General features: G+C 43.3%; 1 protein-coding gene across 1 annotated transcript in view; it reads right to left on the bottom strand.

The window, feature by feature from the left end:
• The window catches only part of LOC147896163 (uncharacterized), a 123102-nt gene that overhangs the window by 86303 nt on the left and 12306 nt on the right, over positions 1 to 24493 (bottom strand). Inside the window, exons 3-5 of the mRNA XM_087382564.1 lie at positions 20303 to 20530; positions 1270 to 1477; positions 963 to 1099 (exon numbers count right to left, since the gene is read on the bottom strand). Coding sequence (XP_087238690.1) covers positions 963 to 1099; positions 1270 to 1477; positions 20303 to 20530 — 573 coding nt within the window. The remainder of the gene's footprint in view (positions 1 to 962; positions 1100 to 1269; positions 1478 to 20302; positions 20531 to 24493) is intronic.

The following is a 24493-nucleotide window of genomic DNA, read 5'->3' as shown; positions in this document are numbered from 1 at the left end:
GAGAGAGTTGCCACTATTAGAGGTGCAAGCCAAAACAATTTCTCTTAGTTTCAAAGCAACCAGATTCAAAACTGTCAATTTCCAATGTGATAAGAGACCTTCAACCCCTAAAGATTCTCCTACTTGGATAGTGAACTTTGAAACTTCTTTCCCTATGGCTTTTAATAGGCATGAATCCTGAGAAGAATTGTGCCTTTTAAGAAAAGCTCCCTTGAAAAGATAGTAGCAAGGATAGAAGTATCAGTAGTAACATGTCAAGGATGCATTGTAGGTTTCTACCAATGTATGCATAATTGAGGCCCTTTTGTCCTAATGTTTTCACATGTTTTCCAAGCAATCACAAGATGCTTCCAAACTCCTCTAACCCAATGAGGAAGAGCATTCATAACTTGAGCTGACGAGCTTAAATCTTACCAAGACTGGGGGAAGTAAATATAGCGATCATAAGCTATTTTCTTAAAATGAGAGCAATTCTAAGACCAAGAACTTGAGACTAGAAACTTCTCTAAAAATGAAAGCCATGTTGATTTCTTAAATGAAAAGCTTGACGAGAGAAGTTTTTCTAAAGTATGTAGAAGTCTAAAAGGAACCTTAATATTATATCTATCAAAAACCTCCAAAACATAAGTCGATCCAAGAACTGTAACCTTCTATTATAGTCTCTATACAGAATGGCCCTATATTTGGCTTGTGATTGAGTGGCATGAGAGGCGGATGAGACACACTCGAGCAAGCGCTTAGATTGCAAGTTACCCTCCATTTGCTTCTATATTCACAGATGTGGCTTATATGTAATAGACAGAAGTGGCTTCCAAAGTCACTCAGATGCAAGTTCCACCAATCCACATAAGCATTGCCAAGACAAAAACCATGATCATTGTGTACGACACAAACAAGTTGAGTTACAACTTCACTTCTACACATTATGTAAAGCCTTGCAACTTTCAAGAACTTCAACTTACTTTTTCAATAGTCCTCTTCTATGAACGATCACAGCAGGAACAAGATAAACAGGAAGATATACGGGAAGAGATCGGAGATAAGCTTGGCCCAAAAACCAAAAAAAATGTGGGGTACAATCTTGGTTCCCGTGCACTAGCTGCCAAATACAAGAAAGGAAAACGTAAGAGCAAGTAGCTTTTGAAATCACAATATCTTGCCTACCTAGAACTTCTTTAGCAAGCAATATAAAATGTGAAACACATCTCATCCGTTTTACATCAAGTAGAGTCTTCACAGCAATTTGCAGATTGTTTTCAAGTTCCTCACCGTGCATGGAATAATCATGTTCGGATCAAGTTGAACATCCATACCCATGGACTTGTGATATTTCTCAACTGTTTTCAAGCTTGTCAGTGGATTCTTAAAAGCTAATTCCTTGAGTGATTTTACTATTGTAGTGTCTTTTCCTCCATGCTTGTTAAGAAAGGATATATACGATGATGGCAAGCTCTTGGGTTTGAGAATCCATGCAGATCTGACACATGAAAGAAGCCAGCATGAGACACTACACTTGAGCGCTTGCAGCATTAAATAGATCATACAACCATAATATAGAAAACATGTTTAACCATGATGTACTATATAGTATTCAAAAAAGAACACTCCAGCAAAGTAAGTCCCTGAGAGTAAAAAGTTTTGCTGTTGGCTACAAATGTTTTTCCATGTCCAGCGAGGAGATAAGTTTGAACAAAAAAAACCATAAGTGAGTAATAAGAGTAAAACTATATCTAGATGAATCCAACCACAACTTACCCCATAGGAGGACATCTTTGTAGGGACTTCTTAGCTCTCCCCTTTCCCTTTTTCCAACTCAGGTGGATGGGTTATCTTGGCTGCCTTGCTCCCCCCCCCCCCCTTGCTTTCTCACCCCCCTCCTCATTCCCAACACTCTCCAGTCCCCAATTTCTTCACTCTCAGCTTGCCCCCTCCCCTTTTTATTCCTCTCTCTCTCTCCATCTTCTCATCTCACCACACTTTCACCTTGGGCTTCTAGCTTGGCAAATACAGAGAATTGTGTTCCAAGGTCTTCTGGCCTCAAGAGCAGCTCTTATGCAACATCTTCAACGCCTACCACAATTCCAATTTCACTCTTTCCAGAGGACAAAAAACAGGTTGAGCACACAATAGAGGAGTTACACAGCAGTACAGCATATTGATGGCTTCATCCCTGGAATTCAAGGCAGCATTATAAAAAGAGTTTGAGATGACAGATTTGAGACAGCTACATTATTTTTAGTATAGCAACAAACTAATGGCATCTTTAAAAGTCAGACAAAGTATGCTAAAGTCTTGCTGGAAACATTTCACATGCAAAACAACAAACCAATTTCCCAACAGGATTGGAATTGATGTGGATGTTGCTTTGTGCATGCAGTTAGTGGGCAGCTTGCTTAATCCTATGACCACTAGCATATTTGGATGAGAAAGATAGCACCTCTGCAAAGTTTTGTCAAATGTCCATGGCACATCCTAAGTCCAGCCATTAGTGAGCAGCCAAAAGAATATTCTGGGATTTTTTTATTAACAGTCCAAAACTCTACAGTTGCAAGGCTTTCGTGAGAGTGATTGAGCAAGTAGCAAAGCGATAAAGTTTACTATAGGCTACGCTTTTACCAGTATTTCATGGGTGAGCAAAAGCAAAACAAAATGCTCTTTCTTCCAAAGGCCAAGTAAATGGCAGTACTGTAGGATCGTTAGATGATAGAGAGAGAGCAACGTGCACAGAGTCGATAGAGTCTTAGCCGTCACATGAACTAGAGTGTTGTTAAAAAATGACAGTACAAAGTACTTGTACCTAGACCTAGGACTAAGTGTCCTAGGTGTCACATAGGACTAAGTGTCCTATGTGGCCTAAAAGGCACTAACACTATCAGTGCCTATATTTATGCCTACAAGGCACATACCATGGCCTAAAGGGCATCACTAGAACCACTAGAAGATGGCCTACAAACCACCCTCCATGGGATGGGCTGAAGTATTCTCGAAACGTCTCAGAATACCTGGTATTTTTTGGTCATGGTGGCACATGTTCATCCAAAAGGATATAGCCACCTATGAATGTACAAGGGATGTCAGATCATGTAACAAAGGGAACCAAGTGTAGAGCCTGTCGGAAGACTTCGAACTTGGGATGAGGAAGTGCCTTTGTAAACATATACGCTATGTTGTCCTCTGTCGGAAGATAGGACAACTCTATGTCTCCTGCTAACAACCGCTCCCGAACATAATGATAGTGAACTTCAATATGCTTGGTACGCGCATGAAACACTGGGTTACGCGCAATGGCCAAAGCACTCTGGCTGTCAGTGTAGACAATAGTGGAGGATGTCTGGCGAATACCAAGATCTGTAAGTAACTGTCGAAGCCAAACACACTCTATTGTAGCAGTGAAAGCGGCCCTGTACTCAGTCTCACAACTAGATGTGGCAACTGTTGGTTGCTTCTTGCTGAGCCAAGAGATACATGAATTGCCAAGCAAAAAACAATTGCCAGTATGTGACACTATGGTGTGGGAACATCCTGCCCAGTCACTATCCGTGTAAGCATGCATGGTAAGTGAACTCTGTTCACCATAGAAGAGGGCTAAATCCTGAGTGCCTCTGAGATATCTGAAGACTCTCTTCACTGCTTGCCAATGCTGTGAACTGGGCATGTGTATGAATCTGCTGAGCTGAGATATTGCATACTGTAAGTGAGGTCTCGTGTGAAATAAATAAATAAGGCATCAAACAGCCTGTTGATAAAGAGTGATATCACATGGTAGGCTCTCATCATGAGCTAAGAATTTGAAGCCAGGGTCCACTGGAGAGAAATTGGCTTGCAATCCTCAAACTGAAAACGATCAAGGAGCTGTCCAATATACTTGGACTGTGACATCATGATACCCCCCAGAACATGAGCAAACTGGATGCCCAAATAACAGTGGAGCTGTCCCATGTCTGACATTTCAAAAACCTGCTGCAAATCAGCCTTGAAAGCTGCAATATGCCGAGTATCTGGACCCGTGATGAGCATATCATCCACATATAAAATCAGCACTAAAAAATCAGATCGACTCCCATGGACATAAAGAGTGGGTTCTGTGGGACTATTCTGAAAACCAAGGGATAGTAAGTGGGCATGAATTTTGGCATACCATGCCCTGGGTGCCTGCTTCAAACCATAAAGGGCTTTTCTAAGCCAGCATACCTTGTTTTAAGAATTAACAACCTCAAAGCCACGAAATTGTGTGACATAGACTTTTTCCTGCAGATCCCCATAAAGAAAAGCAATCTTGATATCAAGTTGGTGCACTTGCCAATGATGATGGGCTACAATGGCAATGACACATCTAATGGTAGTAATCCTTGATGTGGGAGCAAAGGTCTCCTCAAAGTCAATGCCTTGTTGTTGGGTATATCCTTTTGCAACAAGACGGGCTTTGTATCGATCTATACTGCCATCAGATTTCCTTTTTAATTTGTAGACCCACCGGGTACCAATGGCATGCTTGCCAGGAGGGAGATCTACTAATTCCCATGTGTCATTTTTAGCAATGGATTGTAACTCAGCTCTCATTGCATCCATCCACTCCTTGCTGTCAAAAGCATCTTTATGGCACAAAGGCTCTTCATTGCAAGCTGTAGCAAGGAGTGCAAACTCAAGAAAGTGACGATGCATCTGTCTATTCCCTGATCTTGTCTGGGCAGCAAAAGGCCGATCTTGTTTGATGTCCCTCAATGTATCAAGAAGCCATCTGGGAACTTGCCTTTGCTGTCTATTGACAGCTCTTTCTTCAATCACTGCATCATGAATACTGGGATCATTCTATGCTGGAAGAGAAACCTGAAAATCAGCATGGGGTATTAGCTAATCATTGCTTGTTGAAGGGTCTGTAGGAGGCTCATGTTGCTGGTCAAAGTCTTCCTCTGATGAAGGCAAAGGTAACCAATAGTCAAAGGCATCAAACATGTCAACATCTCGCTTAGCTTTGCAGTCCACAAGAGGAGAAGCTGAATGTTCAGCAAAGATTACATCTCTACTGACAATAATCTTCCCAGTATTTGGTTGGTATAACCAATACCCTCTGCTCTCCTGGCTGTAACCGATAAATATGCATTTGATTGCCTTGTCATAAAGCTTATGTCTCAGCTGAGATGGTACATGAACATATGCAAGAGACCCAAAAACTCTCATGTGTGAAAGTGAACGCTTCCTGCCTTTCCATGCTTCATAAGGTGTAACAGTATTCAATGCCCATGTAGGTGATCTATTCAGTACATAGTTGGCACACATCACTGCATCAAGCCAAAATTTATGGGGCAAAGACTTGGACTTAAGGATGCATCTGGCCATTTCCATTGTGGACCTGTTTTTCCTTTCAGAAACAAGATTTTGCTGAGGAAAGTAAGGAGTACTGCATGAGTGAACAATGCCCCGTGAAGACAGAAATGTATCAAACTCCTTTGACATATACTCTCCCCTCCTATCTATGTTGAGGGTGACAAGCTTGCATCCTGATTCATTCTCAACCATATTCAGCCACCTGTGAAAGCATAAGAAAACTTCAGATTTGGCTTTTAAAGGATATATCTAGCAATATCTTGTGAAGTCATCAATGAGAATCATGAAATGCTTGTACCCCCCAATGGCATTTGTCCTCATTGGGCCACAGACATCACTGTCCACTAGCTGCAATTTCCTTTGTCAAAGTTTTAGACAATTCTTTTGAAAAGGAAATCAATGCATCTTACCCAAAAGACAACCCTCACACACATGTTTGGAAACTGTGTGAGTTTGAGGTACATCATTTGCCATCTGCTGTGAATGTAGCTTTGCAAGAGCTCTATAATTGAGATGACTCATTCTCTCATGCCAAAGATCAGTTTCAGCAAGCTGTGAATCTGAAGTAGCAAATGCTTCAATAGAAAGTGCAGCTGAGTGATGATCAAGGTGATAAAGCCCCTTTTGCAAAGTGCCAGTGAGAACTATGGCATTGTCATCACGAAGATCAGAAACTAGGCATCTGTAGCCATCAAAAATCACTCGAAAACCTGAAGTGGCAATTGCTGAAATTGAAATCAAGTTGACTTCAATTCCAGGCACAAAAAGAACATTTGTCAAAGTGACAGGATGGCTTGAAATGGATGTGAGCTGCACATCTCCAATTCCTTTTACAGCATAGGAAGGATTATTAGCACATGTGACAGTCCCCCCTCGAGGTGCATCAGCTAAACAATGAAACAATTGTCTGCAGGACGTGACGTGCTTGGAGGCACCACTATCAAAATACCAAGACTGAGCGTCATTAGCAGTAAAGAGTGCATCAGCTTTGGAGGGATCAGATGAGCAATGGACAGCCCATGCCCAATCATCCTGAAGAGCATGTGCATGTGAAGCATCTGCTGGCTCATGGGATTCAAAAGCATGTAAGGCATTAGCTGTCAATCCTGCTTTCTTTTTCTCTGAAGCACTGCGCTTCCTGCATTCTAAAATGTCATGTCCACGCTTGCGACAATAGTTGCATCTCTTCTTCTTTGACTTATCTATTGTATTTTTAGATGCATGGGAGGAATTACAGCTGCTATGCGCAGATTTAGGGTTGCCCATAGGCTTGGAAGCCTTACCTCATGCTATCTGCTGGGAAGCAAATGCATGATCAAGAATAATGGTTTGTCTATTAGCTCGACTTTGCTCTTCCTGCAAAAGCAAAGTAATTAACTGATCAAAATAATAGTGGTCTGGATTATCCATAGCCACTAATCGAAGGGTTGTAGCAAACCCTTGATAAATATCTAGCAGTCCATTCAGTGTGGTACTGTGACATAGAATTTGGGGGCTTAATTCTAGTCACTCCTTAGAGTTAAAAGAACAAGAGGGAAAGGAAAATAGACGAATTAAAGCAAGATAAAGATATAAACATCAAAGGTGAGATCATAGTTCAACATGGGAAAGAGGAAAGGTTGACGGGAAGCATTGATTTCTGCCAAGCGTTCGGCGCCAAATGTAAGAGCAAGCCTCTGTTGGAAGAAAATTTTCATACTAAGAACTACATGGATGGAAGTGAAGGAGCTGAATTGTAGGGCACATTCTGACATATGGGGTTGTTGGGTCGCATCATCTTGATAAAGCTCAACACGAGAACCCACAATTATTGAAAATAAAAATACAGCTATGATAGCATGAAAATAGCTCTTCCTTTGACCCTCAAAACCCAAAACAAAGAACACATGCTTGTAGGGTTTGAAAAGACAAAACAAGAGATGAAAAGTTAGGACCATTTTAGTAACAGACTCCAAAACTGTCCCAAATCCAAGTCTACTCTGTTCCGCACACTGTAACATTTTCTCAACAAATCAGAACATGGAAGCAAAAAAATAAATGGATAGAGCTCAAAGAGACGAAGATTTTGATACAGGTTTTGACCAAAACGGAGTAGGGAGCAAGAAGTTATGGCCGTTTTACCACCGGGTACCAAAACAGTCCATGAGCGACTTGAGCAATAGGAAAAGGCAACGATTTCTCTTGCTGAAGGGGTTGCTTCCACAGTACATATTGGAATGAGGTCGCCCTAAAGGGTAGAGAATCCCCTCAGAACAGATCCCAAAACAAGCCATACATGAGCACAAACGGAGCTCCCGAGCGAAGAGGAAAAAACTATGAGAAAATGAAAAAAGAAGGGAAGATCTTGATTCTAGAAACCAAGAAAGCTTCCCAATGGGAGAGAACTACAAAGAAGAGAGGGGCTAAGGCTCAAGGAAAAGGAGAGGCATGGAAGGAGCTAGATACAAGGCAACGGCAAGGCTACAAGGAGAAAATGAGATGCTTAAGAAAGAGGGGAGGGGCTTCTTTTATAGTGCAGTTCTCACCTTCCTTCACCCTATTACATTTGCTCGCAATAGATTCTTTCACCCCTTTGTGACATAAGGGCATGGGTCACCATCCATTGTCCTTTTAGGACGATTTTGACAAGTGTCCCATCACAAGATGCTTCTTTATCCTTTTCAGTAGAAAAGTCAATAGTCCTCTCACATGGAGCCCAAGAGGACCCTCCTCTTTTCCACATGTCAACATCCTCCACATTCCATATAAGAATTCTAGAAGGATTCCTTTTGACTCCATACTCCTCCATACTTCCTCATGCCCTGCACATACTCTCCATGTGCACTCCCTATTATTTTAATACATTATTGAGTCCATGTAGGCTTTTGGCCCACTCTAAATATATAACTCATTTCTATTTTGTTAGAGAATAGGAAGGAATGAATCACTCATACCTCCACCCAAGATCTCTCCAACTCTTCCACACACTCAACTCAGATAGAAGATCACAGATGCAATAAAGAGTCACTCAGAGATAACTGACATAAAATGGCTCCAAGGGAGCAATACAAAACTCAGCGAAGTGCTGGAGAAAACTGATGGAACTCTCTCACACAAACTGAACCAGCTCTGAGTGCACAGCACAGCCTTGGAAGGAGGCTTTCAGTCTTGCACTGGATGCTGGAATGACTGAAGGAGTGGGCCTTTTATAGGCACTGGGGTCGGTACCATGTTTGGTGGCCGACCAGATGGCCCTAGAAAACCGACCAGGGTTGGCCTTGGTTGGGTTGACTTGGCCTGCCACAGGCCCCTATTTAAGGGTGCCATGTGCAGCCATTCCGTGCAGCTGCAGGCGCCTCCAAGTGAGGCCCAAGGCCCTTGTTTCCTTGCTGTTGCAGGCAGCAACCAGCCCGTGTGCTAGTTGCCTATGAGGCCAGCCTGAGTCTCTCTCTTTCCCAATCCTCCTACCTCTCACTGCCCCTTGTCCCTCAAATCGGGGGCTCACAGGTGGGCACGGTGAGTTTCTAACACCCCCCCTCAATGTCACAACTGTGGGCCAATCTTGATGCGTTTGATGAGGTGCTCCATCTGTTCTCGAGGGAGTGCCTTCGTGAAGAGGTCGGACAAGTTGTCGGCCGTCGAGCAGTAGATAAGCTCGATCACGTCGTCGATGATGAGCTCTCGAACAAAGTGGTAATGAACTTCGATGTGCTTGGTCCGCGCGGTACACTGGATTCTTAGCAATGGCTATGCAACTCTGATTGTCGCACATCAGCACTGTTACGTCCTCCTGACACACGTCCATGTCCTCCAGAATCCACCTCAACCACACTGTCTCACAAGCTGCTGTACACGTAGCTCTGTACTCTGCCTCTGTAGATGAAAGGGCCACTGTGGGTTGCTTCTTACTCAGCCAAGAGATGGCACCAGATGCAAGTAAGAAACAATACCCTGTTATCGATCTTCTGGTGTCAGCATCACCTGCACAATCACTATCACAGAACCCGCCTAGTTCGATGCCTTTGGTGCAGGTGATCCCATAGGTGCAAGTAGCCTTTAGATACCTCAGCACCCGTAAACCTGCATCCCAATGACTCTTCTTGGGAGAAGCAGAGAACTGGCATAATAGCCCAACTGCATAACAAATATCAAGTCGGGTATTGGTAAAGTAAAGCAAACTTCCTACCAATCGTCAGTACAAGGGAGTATCGACTGGCTGAGATGTGTCGTGAACACTTAGCTTAAGCCCGACCTCCATGGGAGTTACTGCTGTCCTGCAATCCTCCATCTGAAATCTCTTCAGAAAATCTCTGCAATATTTCTCCTGTGAAATGAAGATCCTGCCTTTGGTCTGCTTTACTTCTATCCCAAGGAAGTAATGTAATAACCCAAGGTCAATCATCTCAAACTCAGACATGAGTAGCTCCTTGACCTGTGAAATCTTCTTGACATGATCACCTGTGAAGATAAGATCATCAACATAGAGGAAGAGTACCAGTCGCAATTCCTTCTCAATGAACAAGTAAAGGTTTGCCTCAGAAGGACTCCGACTTAGCCCTATCTTTTGAAAGAATACATCAATCCTTTGGTACCAAGCTCTAGGGGCCTGTTTCAGCCCGTATAACGCCTTCTTCAACCTGCAGACCTTTAATGGGGACCCTAGATCTTGAAAGCCCGGTGGCTGCTCCACGTATACCTCCTCCTCCAGGGTTTCATTAAGGAATGCGGACTTCACGTCCATTTGAAAAATAGGCCACTGGAATTGGGTAGCAAGGGCAATCACTGTCTGGATAGTAACCATGCGGGCTGTGGGAGCAAAAGTTTCATCAAAATCCATGCCTTCACTTTGAGCAAAACCTTTGACCACTAACCTTGCTTTATACTTATCCAAGTTGCCATCTGATTTGTATTTAAGTTTGTATACCCACTTAGTGCCGATGACTTTCCGTCGCGGGGGCCTGGCCACTAAGTCCCAGGTATTGTTCTTCAGGATAGCATCCATCTCTGCCTGCATGGCAGCCTGCCATTCTAGATTGTCCTTCACCTCCTCGAAGGTCCTTGGCTCGTCAAGCTGAGCCACCAATGCAAAATTCACGGATGGCGTCTTGTGAAGACGTTGGGACCGACGCAATCCAGAACTGCTACTCTCAGGTAATTCAGTGACCCGAGACTCTTCCAATGTCCGTAGGTACCATTGGGGCAACCTTTTCTGCTTCTCAGTGGGAGGAGGAACTAGAATTGCTTCTAGAACATCCTGCTCTTCCTCAGTATCTTGTGGAACATCAGCTTCTGATTTTGCCACCTCTTGGATGGTCAACCTGGGGCGGGGTGGGTTCGGGTAGCCCTGTTCTATCAGGGTTCACTTAGCATGCATGCTTACATGGATAGTGACTGGGCAGGATGTTCCGACACGAGAGTGTCACATACTGGCAATTGTTTTTTGCTTGGCAATTCATGTATCTCTTGGCTTAGCAAGAAGCAACCAACAGTTGCCACATCTAGTTATGAGGCTGAGTACAGGTCAGCTTTCACTTCTACAGTAGAGTGTGTTTGGCTTCGACAGTTTTTTACAGATCTTGGTATTCGCCAGACATCCTTCACTATCGTCTACACTGACAGCCAGAGTGCTTTGGCCATTGCGCGTAACCCAGTGTTTCATGCGCGTACCAAGCATATTGAAGTTCACTATCATTATGTTCGGGAGCGGTTGTCAGCAGGAGACATAGAGTTGCCCTATCTTCCCACAGAGGAGAACATAGCATATATGTTTACAAAGGCACTTGCTCGTCCCAAATACTTTTGCCGTGAGAACTCCCCTTCTATCTATTTGAAGGCTTTCAGAACAAACATTGTGATCAGAGCATGCAATTAGATTCAACATCAATGCACAAAGAGAAATGTAACTTCGTTCTTTTTCTTTTGTTGCTTGCTATTGCAGCAAGCTAGCCTCCTTGAAGTACTAGATAGATCAGCATCACCATGAAACTCTAAGACCCCACATAGCTGACCTGACATTCTGGCAGGGTCAGTGCAAAGAATATAGAGCCGTCTGCCATGCCTCCATTTGGCCCTTTGTTGGGCTCGCCACAGCCCCAACTGTGAGCCTTTCCATGCCATAGATCTGCCCTCTTCCAGCGCTAGTTCCAGCCCCAGCCAGGCCTCTATGCTGGGCCACGCACGTAGTTCCACACTGTTCATGTGGCTGTTCCATATGCTGCCCATGTGGCACCAATACAATCCAAACACATGGCAGCTTGTCTTATGCCCTTATTCTATGCAGGTGTCTTGTATCGACCTTATAAGGTGCTCATAGGTGGGGCAATGTCCATCCAGGATGTGGCGAAATTGTTCTCGAATAATAGAGTAGGTTCAGGTAGAGGTTCTAGATATCCTCAAGAAGCCACTTTTCCTCAACAAACTCTCTTATTTTCAGCAACAACTTGGTGTTTGCCTGAATAGATTACAACTTTAAGAAGGGGAATTAGACTTACGTATATCTTTCTCTTGCTGTATAGTCACTGTATATACTGCACATACTGTTATGATTTTTGCATTTTAACTTTTCAACTTTGAGAAAACTAAACAACTGCTTCGTAAGTTCCTCTCGCTACTTATCTAGTTCATTTTAAGAGGAGATGCTGAGAATAATGTAAATTGCACTATTCATGACACTTAAATCCTAAGGAGTTACGATGTATATGTTCATCTTATGTTTATTATCTAAATCTTGAGGGTTTATGATGTATATGTTCATCTTATCTACATTATCAATGTAATGTATAGCAGTTCACGTTTGAAGGGCCACCTATTGAGATTGTTTCATCATATACATACCTTGTTGTTATCTTCTCTGGACCTATCTTCACCATGAGACCCACGATGCAGGCCCGTCTGAGCAGGGGATACGCTTCATTGGCCAGATTAGAGAGGCAGTGCTTCTGCTCACACTTTCAAGATCCGTGGTCGAACAATCTCCTCCTCCTCAATCTAAGGCTCCCCCTGGGGTTCACGTTCCTTTTCCTCGAAGACAACATCCCAACTGATAAGGATATGCTTCTTTACTGGGTCGAAGAGTCGATAGGCCTTGGATTCTTCGCTATACCCAACAAAGATACATTTTCTGCTCCGAAAATCAAGCTTGGTCCTGTCTTCCCTGTGCACATGCACCCATGCGTTAGAACCAAAAATGCGAAGATGAGTGATAGAGGGCTTCTTACCATAAAATGCCTCATATGGAGTCTTCTCCTTGACGGCCTTCGTCTTGGTCCTATTGAGAATGTGTACAGCTGTATTGATAGCTTCACTCCAATAGGCTTTAGAAAGATTCCTCCCTCGGAGCATAGCAAGCCCTGTCTCTGTGGTAGTTCTATGCTTCCTCTCGGCTACCGCGTTTTGCTGAGAAGTATGTGCTGTGGTGAGTTGTCGCTTGATCCCATGCTTACGACAAAATGTGTTGAACTCAGTTGAGGTGAATTCTCCCCCCCTGTCTGTGCGGAACGTCTTGACATCCTCCCCTGTCTCCTTTTCAACTCTGGCCTTCCAGTCCTTGAACTTCTCGAAAGCCTGAGACTTTTTAGCCAAACAATATACCCAGGTCATTCTACTGAAATCATCCACAAAGAGAAGTGAGTACCTCGATCCTGCCCACGATGCTGTAGACATTGGGCCACAAATGTCGGCGTGAACCAACTCAAGTGGTTTGCTGGCCCGAAACGAGGCCTCTTGTGGGAACTTATCCCTGTGCTGCTTTCCTTCTAGACAAGCCCTACAGACATCATCCTTGCCTGTAATTGGTGAAAGTCCATCCACCATCTTCGACTTTGACATTTCAGCCAAGATTCCATAGCTGACATGACCGAAGCGCTCATGCCAAAGTTTGGACTTTCCGTTGTCTTCATGAACCAACATTGCACTGAGACGGTACAGTCCGTTCTCTTCAACTCCTTGAGCCACCATCTGTCCATTTGCTTTGGATGTCACGGTGACCTTGCCATCTTGAAAGAGAACTGCCATGTTGTTTTTGTCCATCTGACTTACAGACAGTAAATTCTTGCAAAGGTTGGATACATAAAGTACTCCAGAGATATCCTTCTCCTCACCCGCGGTTATAATGAAAGGAATGCTAACGATGCCCTTCACAGGACACGTCGGGCTATCCCCGATAGAAACTTTGAAATCCGGGTGTGTACTTTCCATGGTTTTGAACCAAGTCCTTCTGTTGGACATGTGCTTGGAAGCACCGCTGTCAACATACCAACCCTCTTTACCTTCACTGACTGCATATGCTGAAGAATGTTCACTGATTAAAAACAACTATCCAGTCGTCACATTGGCAGAATCATTCTTAGGTTCTTCTTTGTTCCTGGCTTCTCTCTTCCGCTTTTGATCCACCTTCTTTCGGCATTCTTTGGCAAAGTGGCCAAGCTTTTCACAGTAATAGCACTTCATTTTCTTCTTGCAATCAACGTCCTCTGACTTCTTGGACTTTTCCAGGCTTGCCTTTTCCAGGCTTGTCTTTAGCCCCTAATGCCTTCTCGTCAATTTGCATAAAGAGTTTCTCTCGAGCCTCCTCCTGAAGCAGGAGTGGGCCAAGCTCCTCAAAGGTGATTGGCTTAGTCCGTTGACCCGCAGTGACCGTAGTCACAAAACTTTTGAAACTCCGTGGCAACTTGTGGAGTGTGAGCAACGCCAATTGACTCGAGTCCACCTTCTGACCAACCGCTGCGAGCTGGTCCCGCACGACTTTCACCTTTGTCAGATGGTCATGCACACTATCACCCTCATTCATATTAAGATTATAAAGCTAATGCTGAAGAGTAATGATTCGGGCTGTATTATCGGTTTCATACAGCTCCTTCAGTATGGCCCACGCCTCTGAAGACGTCTCTGCTAACTGGATATGAGAAATCACCGCATCTACTGTCGTGCCAATAAGCATCGCTAAGGCTTGAGCATCCCTCTCCTCCCATGCACTGAGTTCATCCGCATCTGCTTCAACTAAAACTTCACCTCTTTTGTCCACAATGTCCTCCGGCTTCTCCTCAATCACTATCTTCTACAGCTTCCGTGCCAACAGAGAGCTTCGAATCTTGACTTTCCAGATTGTAGTTCATCCCATCGAGCTTTCCAGCTTCACCAAAATTGGGAATAAATGAAGAAGGAAGATGACTGGAGAAGGAGGAAGGACGAGCAATGGGTGTAGAGGCTTCTAATCGCTGATCTATCTCAGTGAATAGCAAACTGAAAAAACTGAAGCAAAAAGATGTACTGACCTCCCGTGCTAGCCTGAGCTGAAAACAGAATCGCCTTTCTGCCAAGGGACTCCTTCCTTCAGAGAGTGCTTTGATGAAGAAGAGTTGAGAGCCTATGGCTCTGATACCATGTTAGAGAATAGGAAGGAATGAATCACTCATACCTCCACCCAAGATCTCTCCAACTCTTCCATACACTCAACTCAGATAGATGATCACAAATGCAATAAACACTCACTCAGAGATAACTTAAACGGAGAGAGAGAAAGAGTATATTCATCCACCAGAAGGTGGGCAGAAAATGGCTCCAAGGGAGCAATACAAAACTCAGCGAAGTACTGGAGAAAACTGATGGAACTCTCTCTCACAAACTGAACCAGCTCTGAGTGCACAGCATAGCCTTGGAAGGAGGCTTTCAATCTTGCACTGGATGCTGGAATGACTGAAGGAGTGCACCTTTTATAAGCACTGCCCAGGCCTTTGAGTTGACCGACCAGTAGGGTCGGTACCCTGTCTGGTGGCCGACCAGATGGCCCCAAAAAACCGACCAGGATTGGCCCTGGTCGGTGGCCCTGGTTGGGCCGACTTGGCCTGCCACAGGCCCTATTTAAGGGTGCCCTGTGCAACCAGTCTGTGCAACTACAGGCGCCTCCAAGAAAAGCCCAAGGCCCCTGTTTCCCTACTGTTGCAGACAGCAACCAGCCCGTGTGCTGGTTGCCTATGATGCCAGCCTGAGTCTCTCTCTTTCCCAGCCCTCCTACCTCTCACTGCCCCTTGTCAAATCAGGGGCTCATAGGTGGGCACAGTGAGTTTCTAACATATTTCCCAATTATAAAGCAAATAATATATCTCCCAAACCATTCTATCCCTATACCAAGGTATTTATAATTCATACCCGTGGTATTTACAATGATGCACTCCACTCATGATCACATTTGCAATCATTTTCACTAATTATTCTAATTAGTGTCAAACCCACATTAATGATTACATGAAATAAAGTAGTCGACATCAAAAGATTAACAAGCCGCAACGAGAGTAGCCACAAAGAGCCGTCTCCCGCCACCAACTTCTATGTCACGCTTCTTGGTTCTTTGTCTCTATGGCTAGCTTTTGTCACCTTGCGGGCCCCACAAATCCTCCCACATGTTTCAAAACAAAATATCTTTTTTTGTTGTCACATCTTTCTCCCCCCCCCCAGCAGATCCCCGTGCTTGGCATGGGGATCTGTTGGCCATGGTATCCGCAGATAAAACACTTTTAACCGTTACTCATTGGCACGTCCAGGGACCCCTTGACCATTTGCATCTTCCAAAAGATAAGTGTTATTTTGGAACTTTGTCTTCACCCTGAAGGGACCTTCTCAGCGCCGAAGGAGTTTCTTGTGTAGCCGCTTCTCCACACGACCATCAAACTTCATGACCAAGCTTCCTTCTTTGAGTTCTGGGTTCTGCTTCTTCTTGGTAAGAGCATCATACCTTGCTTTGCGACGTTGCTATGCTCCCTCCAAATGTTGAAGTGCTTGAAGCCGCTTCTCATCCAAGGTCTCTAGCTATACTAGACGTTGGGCATGTGTCTCTTCTTCGTTGCACAATCGAGTGCGAAGACTTGAGATTTCCAATTCTATTGGCAAGATGGCCTCCACTCCATAAACTAGCTGAAAAGGTGTGAAACCAAGGAGAGCTTATGAGTGGTTCTATAAGCCCACAAAACCTCTGGTATATGCACATGTTATATGCACATCCCACTTCCTTTTCATGGTGTCTACTAGCTTAGACAAGGACCCACAAAGCAAACCATGAGTTTTTTCCACAAGACCATTGCATTGGGAATAATATGGAGTTGATATGACATGATTTATTTTCAATTTGTGCACCAAAGATTCAATCAAGTCACTCCTAATAGACCTTCCTCCATCTGTAAAAATTTCCAAAGGGTAACCAAAACGAGCACATATAAACTCCTTGAGAAATGATGCCACCGTTGTTACTTTGTTATTGACAGAAGCTTTTGCTTCTGCCCATCTAGTTGCATAATCAGTCACAACTAATATATAATACTTTCCTTGTGAAGAACGAGAAGGGGGCCAACAAAATCCAAACCCCACCTCTCAAATAAACCATATGTTGGAATGGGATTCAAGGGCCCAGAAACCAATTGCTTGCGTCCATATGCTTGGCATACCTCACAACTTCGGCACCACTCATGGACATCTTTGTTGAGTCGGGGCCAATAATACCCTGTGTTAAGGATCTTTCGAGTAGTGTTAGTTGAAGCAAAGTGACCTGAACATTCATGACATAGCTCCATATTCCTTTTACATTCTTCCAAGCTCACTACCCTCCTAAGAACCTTATCTTTACCCTGCTTGTATAGAACATCCCCAAGGTGTATAAGTGAGCCTCTGCTTCTGTTGAGGGGTCAATCCATGAGGAAAATGTCCTTTATCCAAGTAATATTGAACATCTTGGAGCTCTGGCCAACCTGTATCTATCAATGCAAGAGTAACTTCAGTGAAAGAAGCCATAGCTTTAGTAGCCATCTCATCAACTTGATGATTATCTTTTCTTTGAATATGCACAAACTTGCAAAACTCAAAAGCTTCCTTTAACTCCATCGCTCTTTTATAAAGATCTTGTAGATTAGGACTCCGTGCGTTATTAACACCTTTCATTTGCCTAATGACCAGTTAAGAGTCTCCTTTAACCTCTACCTTTTTCACTCCTTCCTTTAGGCAATCTTCTAATCCACAGATCAATGCATTGTACTCAGCCACATTATTTGATATTGCTTCAGGAAATTGCCTACCCTTGGCCCATACCTCTTTTCCTTCTGGATCAAATAGAATTATCCCCCCAGTCCCACATTTCCTAGAAGGCCTAAAGGCTCCATCAAAATGCAGCTTGAAAGCTGTTGGCGGGGTCTCCAACTCTTCATATAAGTCTTCCTTTGTCTTTACTTCTTCTTCTTCCTCCTTACCTGTAAGCAAATCTGCAAGAGAAGCTCTAGTGGTGCTTTCTGTAATAAAAGTGAAAGAGAACTCTTGAAGCTCACAAATCCACTTAGCAAACTTTCGAGCAGGATTGGGTTTGCGAGCCTAAAATTGTAAAGCAGGTTGAGATGTAAGGAAGAAAAAAAGGCGAGGCAGCAAGTATGACCTAAACTTCTTCACTGCAAAGACCAAAGATAACTTTCTCCATTTCACCGTACCTCTCCTTAACCCCCGTGAGTTGCCGACTTCCATAATACACTGGTTGCATGCGTCCTTGCTCACCCTTCTGAAGTAGTATAGCTCCCATTGAATGAGTTGACACACTTGGATTCACATAAAAATCATCCTCCCACCTAGGAGGCTGCATAATTGGCCTTTGGCTCATGCATTCTTTAAGCAAACAAAATGCCTTATCTTGCTCTAGTCCCCATTGGAAAGATACATTTTTCTTTGTCAATGAATTTATAGGATATATCTTTTCAGAAAACATATCAACAAAGCGCTGGTAATACTTTGTTTTACCCGAAATGCCTCTCACCTCTCTGACATTACTAGGTGGTGGAAAGGCCATGATTGCTTGTACCTTCTCAAGATCCATTTCTATACCTCCTGTGAGATAACATGTCCTAACAGAGCCACCTTCTTCCTGGCCAAACGGCATTTTGAAGGATTAAGGCAACCTTTTGCGTCATCAATACTTTTCAATGCAATCCTCAACTTTTCCAAGTGATCCGCACGGCTTGAATAAATGCAAAAATCATCCAAAAACACTCTTATGAACTTTCCCAAGTAGGGTGCAAATACCTGGCTCCTGAAACGTTGGAAAGTTGCTGGTGCATTAGTTAAACCAAATGGCATCACCCTATATGCATACACCCCCCATGGTGTACAAATGAAGTCTTCCTTTGATCTCCTTCACAAATCCGAATTTGGAAGTATCCGGAGTACCCATCACATACTGAATATATTTCATGGCCTACAACTTGATCCAATATCTCATCCTGAAATGGTAGAGGAAAATAATCCCTCTTTGTGCATGCATTCAGAGGGCGAAAGTCCACACAAACTCGCCATTTCTTTTCTTTCTTGGGAGTAACCACCACTGGAGAAACCCACTCTGAATTCTCAACTGGAAAAATAAACCCAGCTTGAAGCAAGTTAGTTACCTCCTTCCTAAGCACTTCTGCTTGTACCACACCCAACCGTCTAAGCCGTTGTACCACTGGCTTGCTTTGAGGCTTCAAGTCAATTTTGTGCTCCACTAAGGTAACGTGGCGCACTTGTGAGTAACTATTTGCAAACAGATTAGAAAACCCATCAAGCATTTCTAGGTATTCATTTCTTTCAGTACTTGTTATAGTCTCATCAAGAAGAATCTCATTTTGTTGACGAAGACTAGTGCGATCCACCACTTCCTTATACATGGTTGAAGATGATTCTCCTTCTAAAGCTCCATTTCCTTGATTGTCCCCCCAGTCAACACCAAGGCAAAGACCAAACACCACTCCTTCCACCTCTCCTTATGAGATGGATTCCTCGGAGGTGCCATTTGTCTCGTGATCGGATGACTCGGACTATGAGCTCTCGGAAGTTGAAGTTTCCTCCTTTACCACCTTCTTGTGGCGACTCTTGATGTTGTAGCGGACCTTCCTATTCCCTCCTTGGAGAATAAGATCACATGTCTCCCACTTCTGTACTGCCTTCACTTGACGGAGCGAAGGCCTTCCCAAGATCAATGGGTAAGCCCTAGCATTTGGTTTTGTAGGAATAACTTGAAATATTGTAGGTACAGAAATTCCACACACATCCACTACCAAATTCTTCACAACTCCTAGAGTTTTCACTCTAGTATTATCAACCAACTTAATGCGATAAGGAGAGTTAAAAGAAGATAACTTCAAATCAGCATCTTTCATTGTCTTTTCACTCATAACATTTATAGGACTAAGTGTCCTATGTGGCCTAAAAGGCACTAACACTATAAGTGCCTATATTTATGCCTACAAGGCACATACCATGGCCTATAGGGCATCACTAGAACCACCAGAAGATGGCCTACAAGTACATGCAATAGGATGTGAGGCAAATTTGTTTCAGACATACTCAGTGATCTTTGAATCGCAGAGGAGCGTGCAATCCCTTTTGGTTGACAATCGATCATGTATTAATTTAACCAATATTTTTAGGCTTATTAATTTAGCCAATATTTTTAGGCTTATTAATTTAGCCAATATTTTTAGACTTTAATAAACTTTCTTTCTTTCTTTCTTTCTTTCTTTCACCATAAATTGGAGAATGCCCTCATGGATTGTATTATCAAGTCCACAATAGATTATGAAATGTATAACTAGTTTATAGGGTATAGGGTCCTCAATGATTTGTAGAGATCATATCTAGGATCTAACTCCAACTCAACGGAGCCTAGGCTTCTCCATAAGATGCAAAAATGTCTTTTGCAACATATATGTGGCACTATGCCATGTTTTACTCTAAACCTTAATTTTCTCAATCTTTCTCCAACATTGTGAGTGCTCTCCACTCTCACAAACTTCACAAGATCACTTAAGGCAAAATTTATGGGATCCAATCACTCTCATTGAATTGAAGTTTCTCATGATAGCATCCCAAACTTCAATATTTCTAAAGATCTGCTAGATAGCTAATAACCACATTTTAACCAAAACATTGCAACATTCCATTACTGAGTCCTATAACACAAAATTTCTGAAAAGTTGAGTGTTAATGAAGAACCTACAAAATCTGGGAAGATGACAAGCACATCAAGAAAACATCTCCATGATTCCAAGCAAGAGGGCGACAAAGCCAACCAAAGTGCTCGCTTTTTATCCCACACCGTGCAGCAAGGACACTAGCTCGCAAAAGAATGTATATAGCCATGCTTGTATGTTGCACTTTAGGTCCTGTTAGTAGCAATGATGGACCGGCTATAGCGCCAGCAACCAATGATCGCCATCTTGCTGTCCTGTAATACAAGAAATAGGAATCAGCACGACATTCCATGCATGCCATTGGAAAACGTAACATCAAATAATAGTCCACTGAATTTCCTTTCCTTTCTAAAATACTGCAATGGTTCAACTAAAAGATACCATATCTCACATGTAGATTGTATAAGCAAAGATACCATGCAACTAGTAATCATGCAAAACCAACCCTTTCTATGGTTTCACATTTCTAAATCATTCCAAACTTCATAGTGTTTTCCACCGCATCTTGTTTGCAACAAAAAACCAATGTTACTGGATATGTAGTGCAGTCATTAGCGTATACAATTGTAAATTACCCAAGATAATAAATTCATAATTTCCTACATGTAAAATACATGTACAAGGTGGGAAGTACATGCTCAATCTAGATTTGGAACTCGATTTTCTTTCAATTCCCAAACATCAAGTTTATATGTATTCACTTAGGAGCTTGTAAGGGAGGAATTGTACAAAACGAGTAACCACCCAAAAATCAGGTTTCAAATAAAAAGGAAAACAAACAAGGGTGTCCTTTGTCGCCTATCTTCTTTGGCCTCTACATTGACGAGCTTGAGATAGTGATGCAGACATAGGGGGGTGTAGGTTGCTCTCTTGCGGGCATGTTGATCCAGATTTTGCTCTATGCAGATGACGTGGCTCTCTTCTCTTCCTCAGCAGAGGAGCTTCAGAGATACCTAGACGCACTACAGTCCTTTTGTGGGTCCCATGATTTGAAGGTCAAACTGGGTAAAACCAAGGTCATGATCTTCAATACATCTCGAGCCATCATGCGTCAGGAGCAGTTCACATTTGCGGAGTCATCTGTTGAGATAGTTTCATCATACACTTATCTTAGGGTTATCTTCTCCGGACCGAGCTTCACTATGAGACCCGCAATGCAGGCACGTTTGAGTAGAGGGTATGCCTCACTGGCCAGGCTAGAGAGGCAGTGCTTCCGCTCGCACTTGCAAGATCCACGCACCAAGGGGTTGCTTTTTGACTCCTTAGCTCGGCCAAATCCTGAGTGCCTCTGAGATATCTGAAGACTCTTCACTGCCTGCCAATGCTATGAACTCGGCATGTGCATGAATCTACTGAGCTGAGATATTGCATACTGTAAGTCAGGTCTGGTGTGAAATAAATAAATAAGGCATCCAACAGCCTGCTGATAAAGAGTGATATCACATGGTGGGCTCCCATCATGAGCTGAGAATTTGAAGCCAGGGTCCACTGGAGTAGAAATTGGCTTGCAATCCTCGAACTGAAAATGAAAGGAGCTGTCCAATATACTTGCACTGTGACATCATAATACCCTCCTCAACATGAGCAAACTGCATGCCCAAATAATAGTGGACCTCTCCCATGTCTGACATTTCAAAAACCTGCTGCAAATCAGCCTTGAAAGCTGCAATATGCTGAGTATCTGGGCCCGTGATGAGCATATCATCCACATATAAAATCAGCACTAAAAAATCAGATCCACTCCTAGGGACATAAAGAGTGGGTTCTGTGGGACTATTCTGAAAACAAAGGGATAGTAAGTGTGCATGAATTTTGGCATACCATGCCCTGGGTGCCTGCTTCAAACCATAAAGGGCTTTTCTAAGCCGGCATACCTTGTTTTCAGAATTAACAACCTCAAAGCTAGGAGGTTGTGTGACATAGACTTCTTCCTGCAGATCCCCATGAAGAAAAGCAGTCTTGATGTCAAGTTGGTGCACTTGCCAATGATGATGGGCTACAATGGCAATGACACATCTAATGGTAGTATTCCTTGATGTGGGAGCAAAGGTCTCCTCAAAGTCAATGCCTTGTTATTGTTCATATCCTTTTGCAACAAGACGGGCTTTGTATCGATCTATACTACCATCAGATTTCCTTTTTAATTTGTAGACCCACCGGGTACCAATGGCATGCTTGCCGAGAGGGAGATCTACTAATTCCCATGTGTCATTTTTAGCAATGGATTGTAACTCAGCTCTCATTGCATCCATCCACTCTTTGCTGTCAAAAGCATCTTTATGGCACAAAGGCTCTTCACTACAAGCTGTAGCAAGGAGTGCAGACTCAAGAAAGTGACCATGCATCTGTCTATTCCCTCATCTTGTCCGGGCAGCAAAAGGCTGATCTTGTTTGCTGTCCCTCAAATAATCAAGAAGCCATCGGGGAACTTGCCTTTGCTCTCTATTGACATCTCTTTCTTCAACCACTGCATCATGAATACTAGGATCATTTTGTGCTGGAAGAGAAACCTACAAATCAGCATGGGGTACTGGCTGATCATTGCTTGTTGCAGGGTCTGGGAGGCTCATCTTGCTGGTCAAAGTCTTCCTCTGATGAAGGCAGAGGTAACCAAGAGTCAAAGGCATTAAACATGTCAACATCTGGCTTAGCTTTGGAGTCCATAAGAGGAGAAGCTGAATGTTCAGCAAAGATTACATCTCTACTGACAATAATTTTCCCTGTATTTGGTTGGTATAACCGATACCCTCTGCTCTCCTGGCTGTAACCCATAAATATGCATTTGATTGCCTTGTCATAAAGCTTATGTCTCAGCTGAGATGGTACATGACCATATGCAAGAGACCCAAAAACTCTCATGTGTGAAAGTGAAGGCTTCCTGCCTTTCCATGCTTCATAAGGTGTAACAGTCTTCAATGCCCGTGTAGGTGATCTATTCAGCACATACTTGGCACACATCACTGCATCAAGCCAAAATTTATTAGGCAAAGTGTAAAGCACTCTTTCCTAGTTCTCTAATTCATATCACGGGAGCAGCACCATGGTTAACCTCCCAGCCAAATCTTGCTAAGGCTAACAAGCAGACAGAGATTCTATTCGAAAAATTACGTGAATAATTCCTTCTCTTCTCTCTCTAGCCTCAACAAGCCCCAATTCCCTAGATAGATCTAGATGCCACATGTAATCCATATAGGGCCTTCCTAATGCAACATTTCACCCCTCTCTTGGGATGCATTAAATTCTTTGCCCCTAGGCACAACCTTTGCATTAGGCCCTTGGCCTTAGATCTACCTAGTCTGGTGCTATCAGCCCTCACCTAGGACCTTGACATTAATTCCCTCCCGATCATTTACATGAAGCGCAAACAAATATATTACAAAGATAGATCCTTTAAGGGAAATGTCGACTGATTCTTCCGAGGTCATGCTACCTCGACTAGAGCGTAACATTCCTTCCCTCTTCAGACATCAGCGTCCTCGATGATAAAATCTGGGAACACTCTCCGCAACTGGTATACGAATTCCCAGGTAGCTTCGGATAAAGGCTGACCATGCCATGCAACCACGGTGATGCAACCAACACCGTGGTATCTTCCGATTTGCATTGCTCCTCGGTCCAGGATTCTTGTTGGTTTGCGCCTTGCAATATCCTCTATCTCCTGAAACAAAACCACACCTTCGATTAGTGAGTCGCCTGTATGTAAAAATTTCTTTAAGCGCGAAACATGAAAAACCAGGTGCACCTTACACCCCTGTGGCAATTCTAATTTATAGGCCACACTGCCTATTCTCTTTAGAATTAACCACGGCCCACAGTATCGAGGTGATAACTTAGCACACTCTCCTGAAGTCAACGACTTCGAGTGCGAAGAAACTCTGAAAAAAACTTTTTCTCCTTCCTTAGATACTCTTATAAACCGGTTTTCATCCGCATACACCTTGGCTCTATCCATAGCTTGGCGGATATTAGCTCTCCCAAGTGCTAGCATCTTCCGCATCTGAACTACAAAGTTCGCAGCACTAGGCACTTTCTGAGGTACTCCAACTATAGTTGGATTCGCTAGTCTATAACCATAGTTCAACTCAAACAGACTGAACCCTGTAGAGGAATGTTTTCTATCATTGTAGGCAAACTCCAACAATAGCAACCACTTGTCCCACGTATGTTGCCTCAATGACACATATGCCCTCAGCATATCCTCTAAAGTCTGGTTGACT

Source organism: Dipteris shenzhenensis, chromosome 12 (assembly GCF_047967505.1).
Source record: "Dipteris shenzhenensis isolate YYH24624 ecotype China chromosome 12, Dip_SZ_1.0, whole genome shotgun sequence".
Lineage (NCBI taxonomy): Eukaryota > Viridiplantae > Streptophyta > Polypodiopsida > Gleicheniales > Dipteridaceae > Dipteris > Dipteris shenzhenensis.
This window is presented reverse-complemented; position numbering and strand designations above follow the sequence as displayed.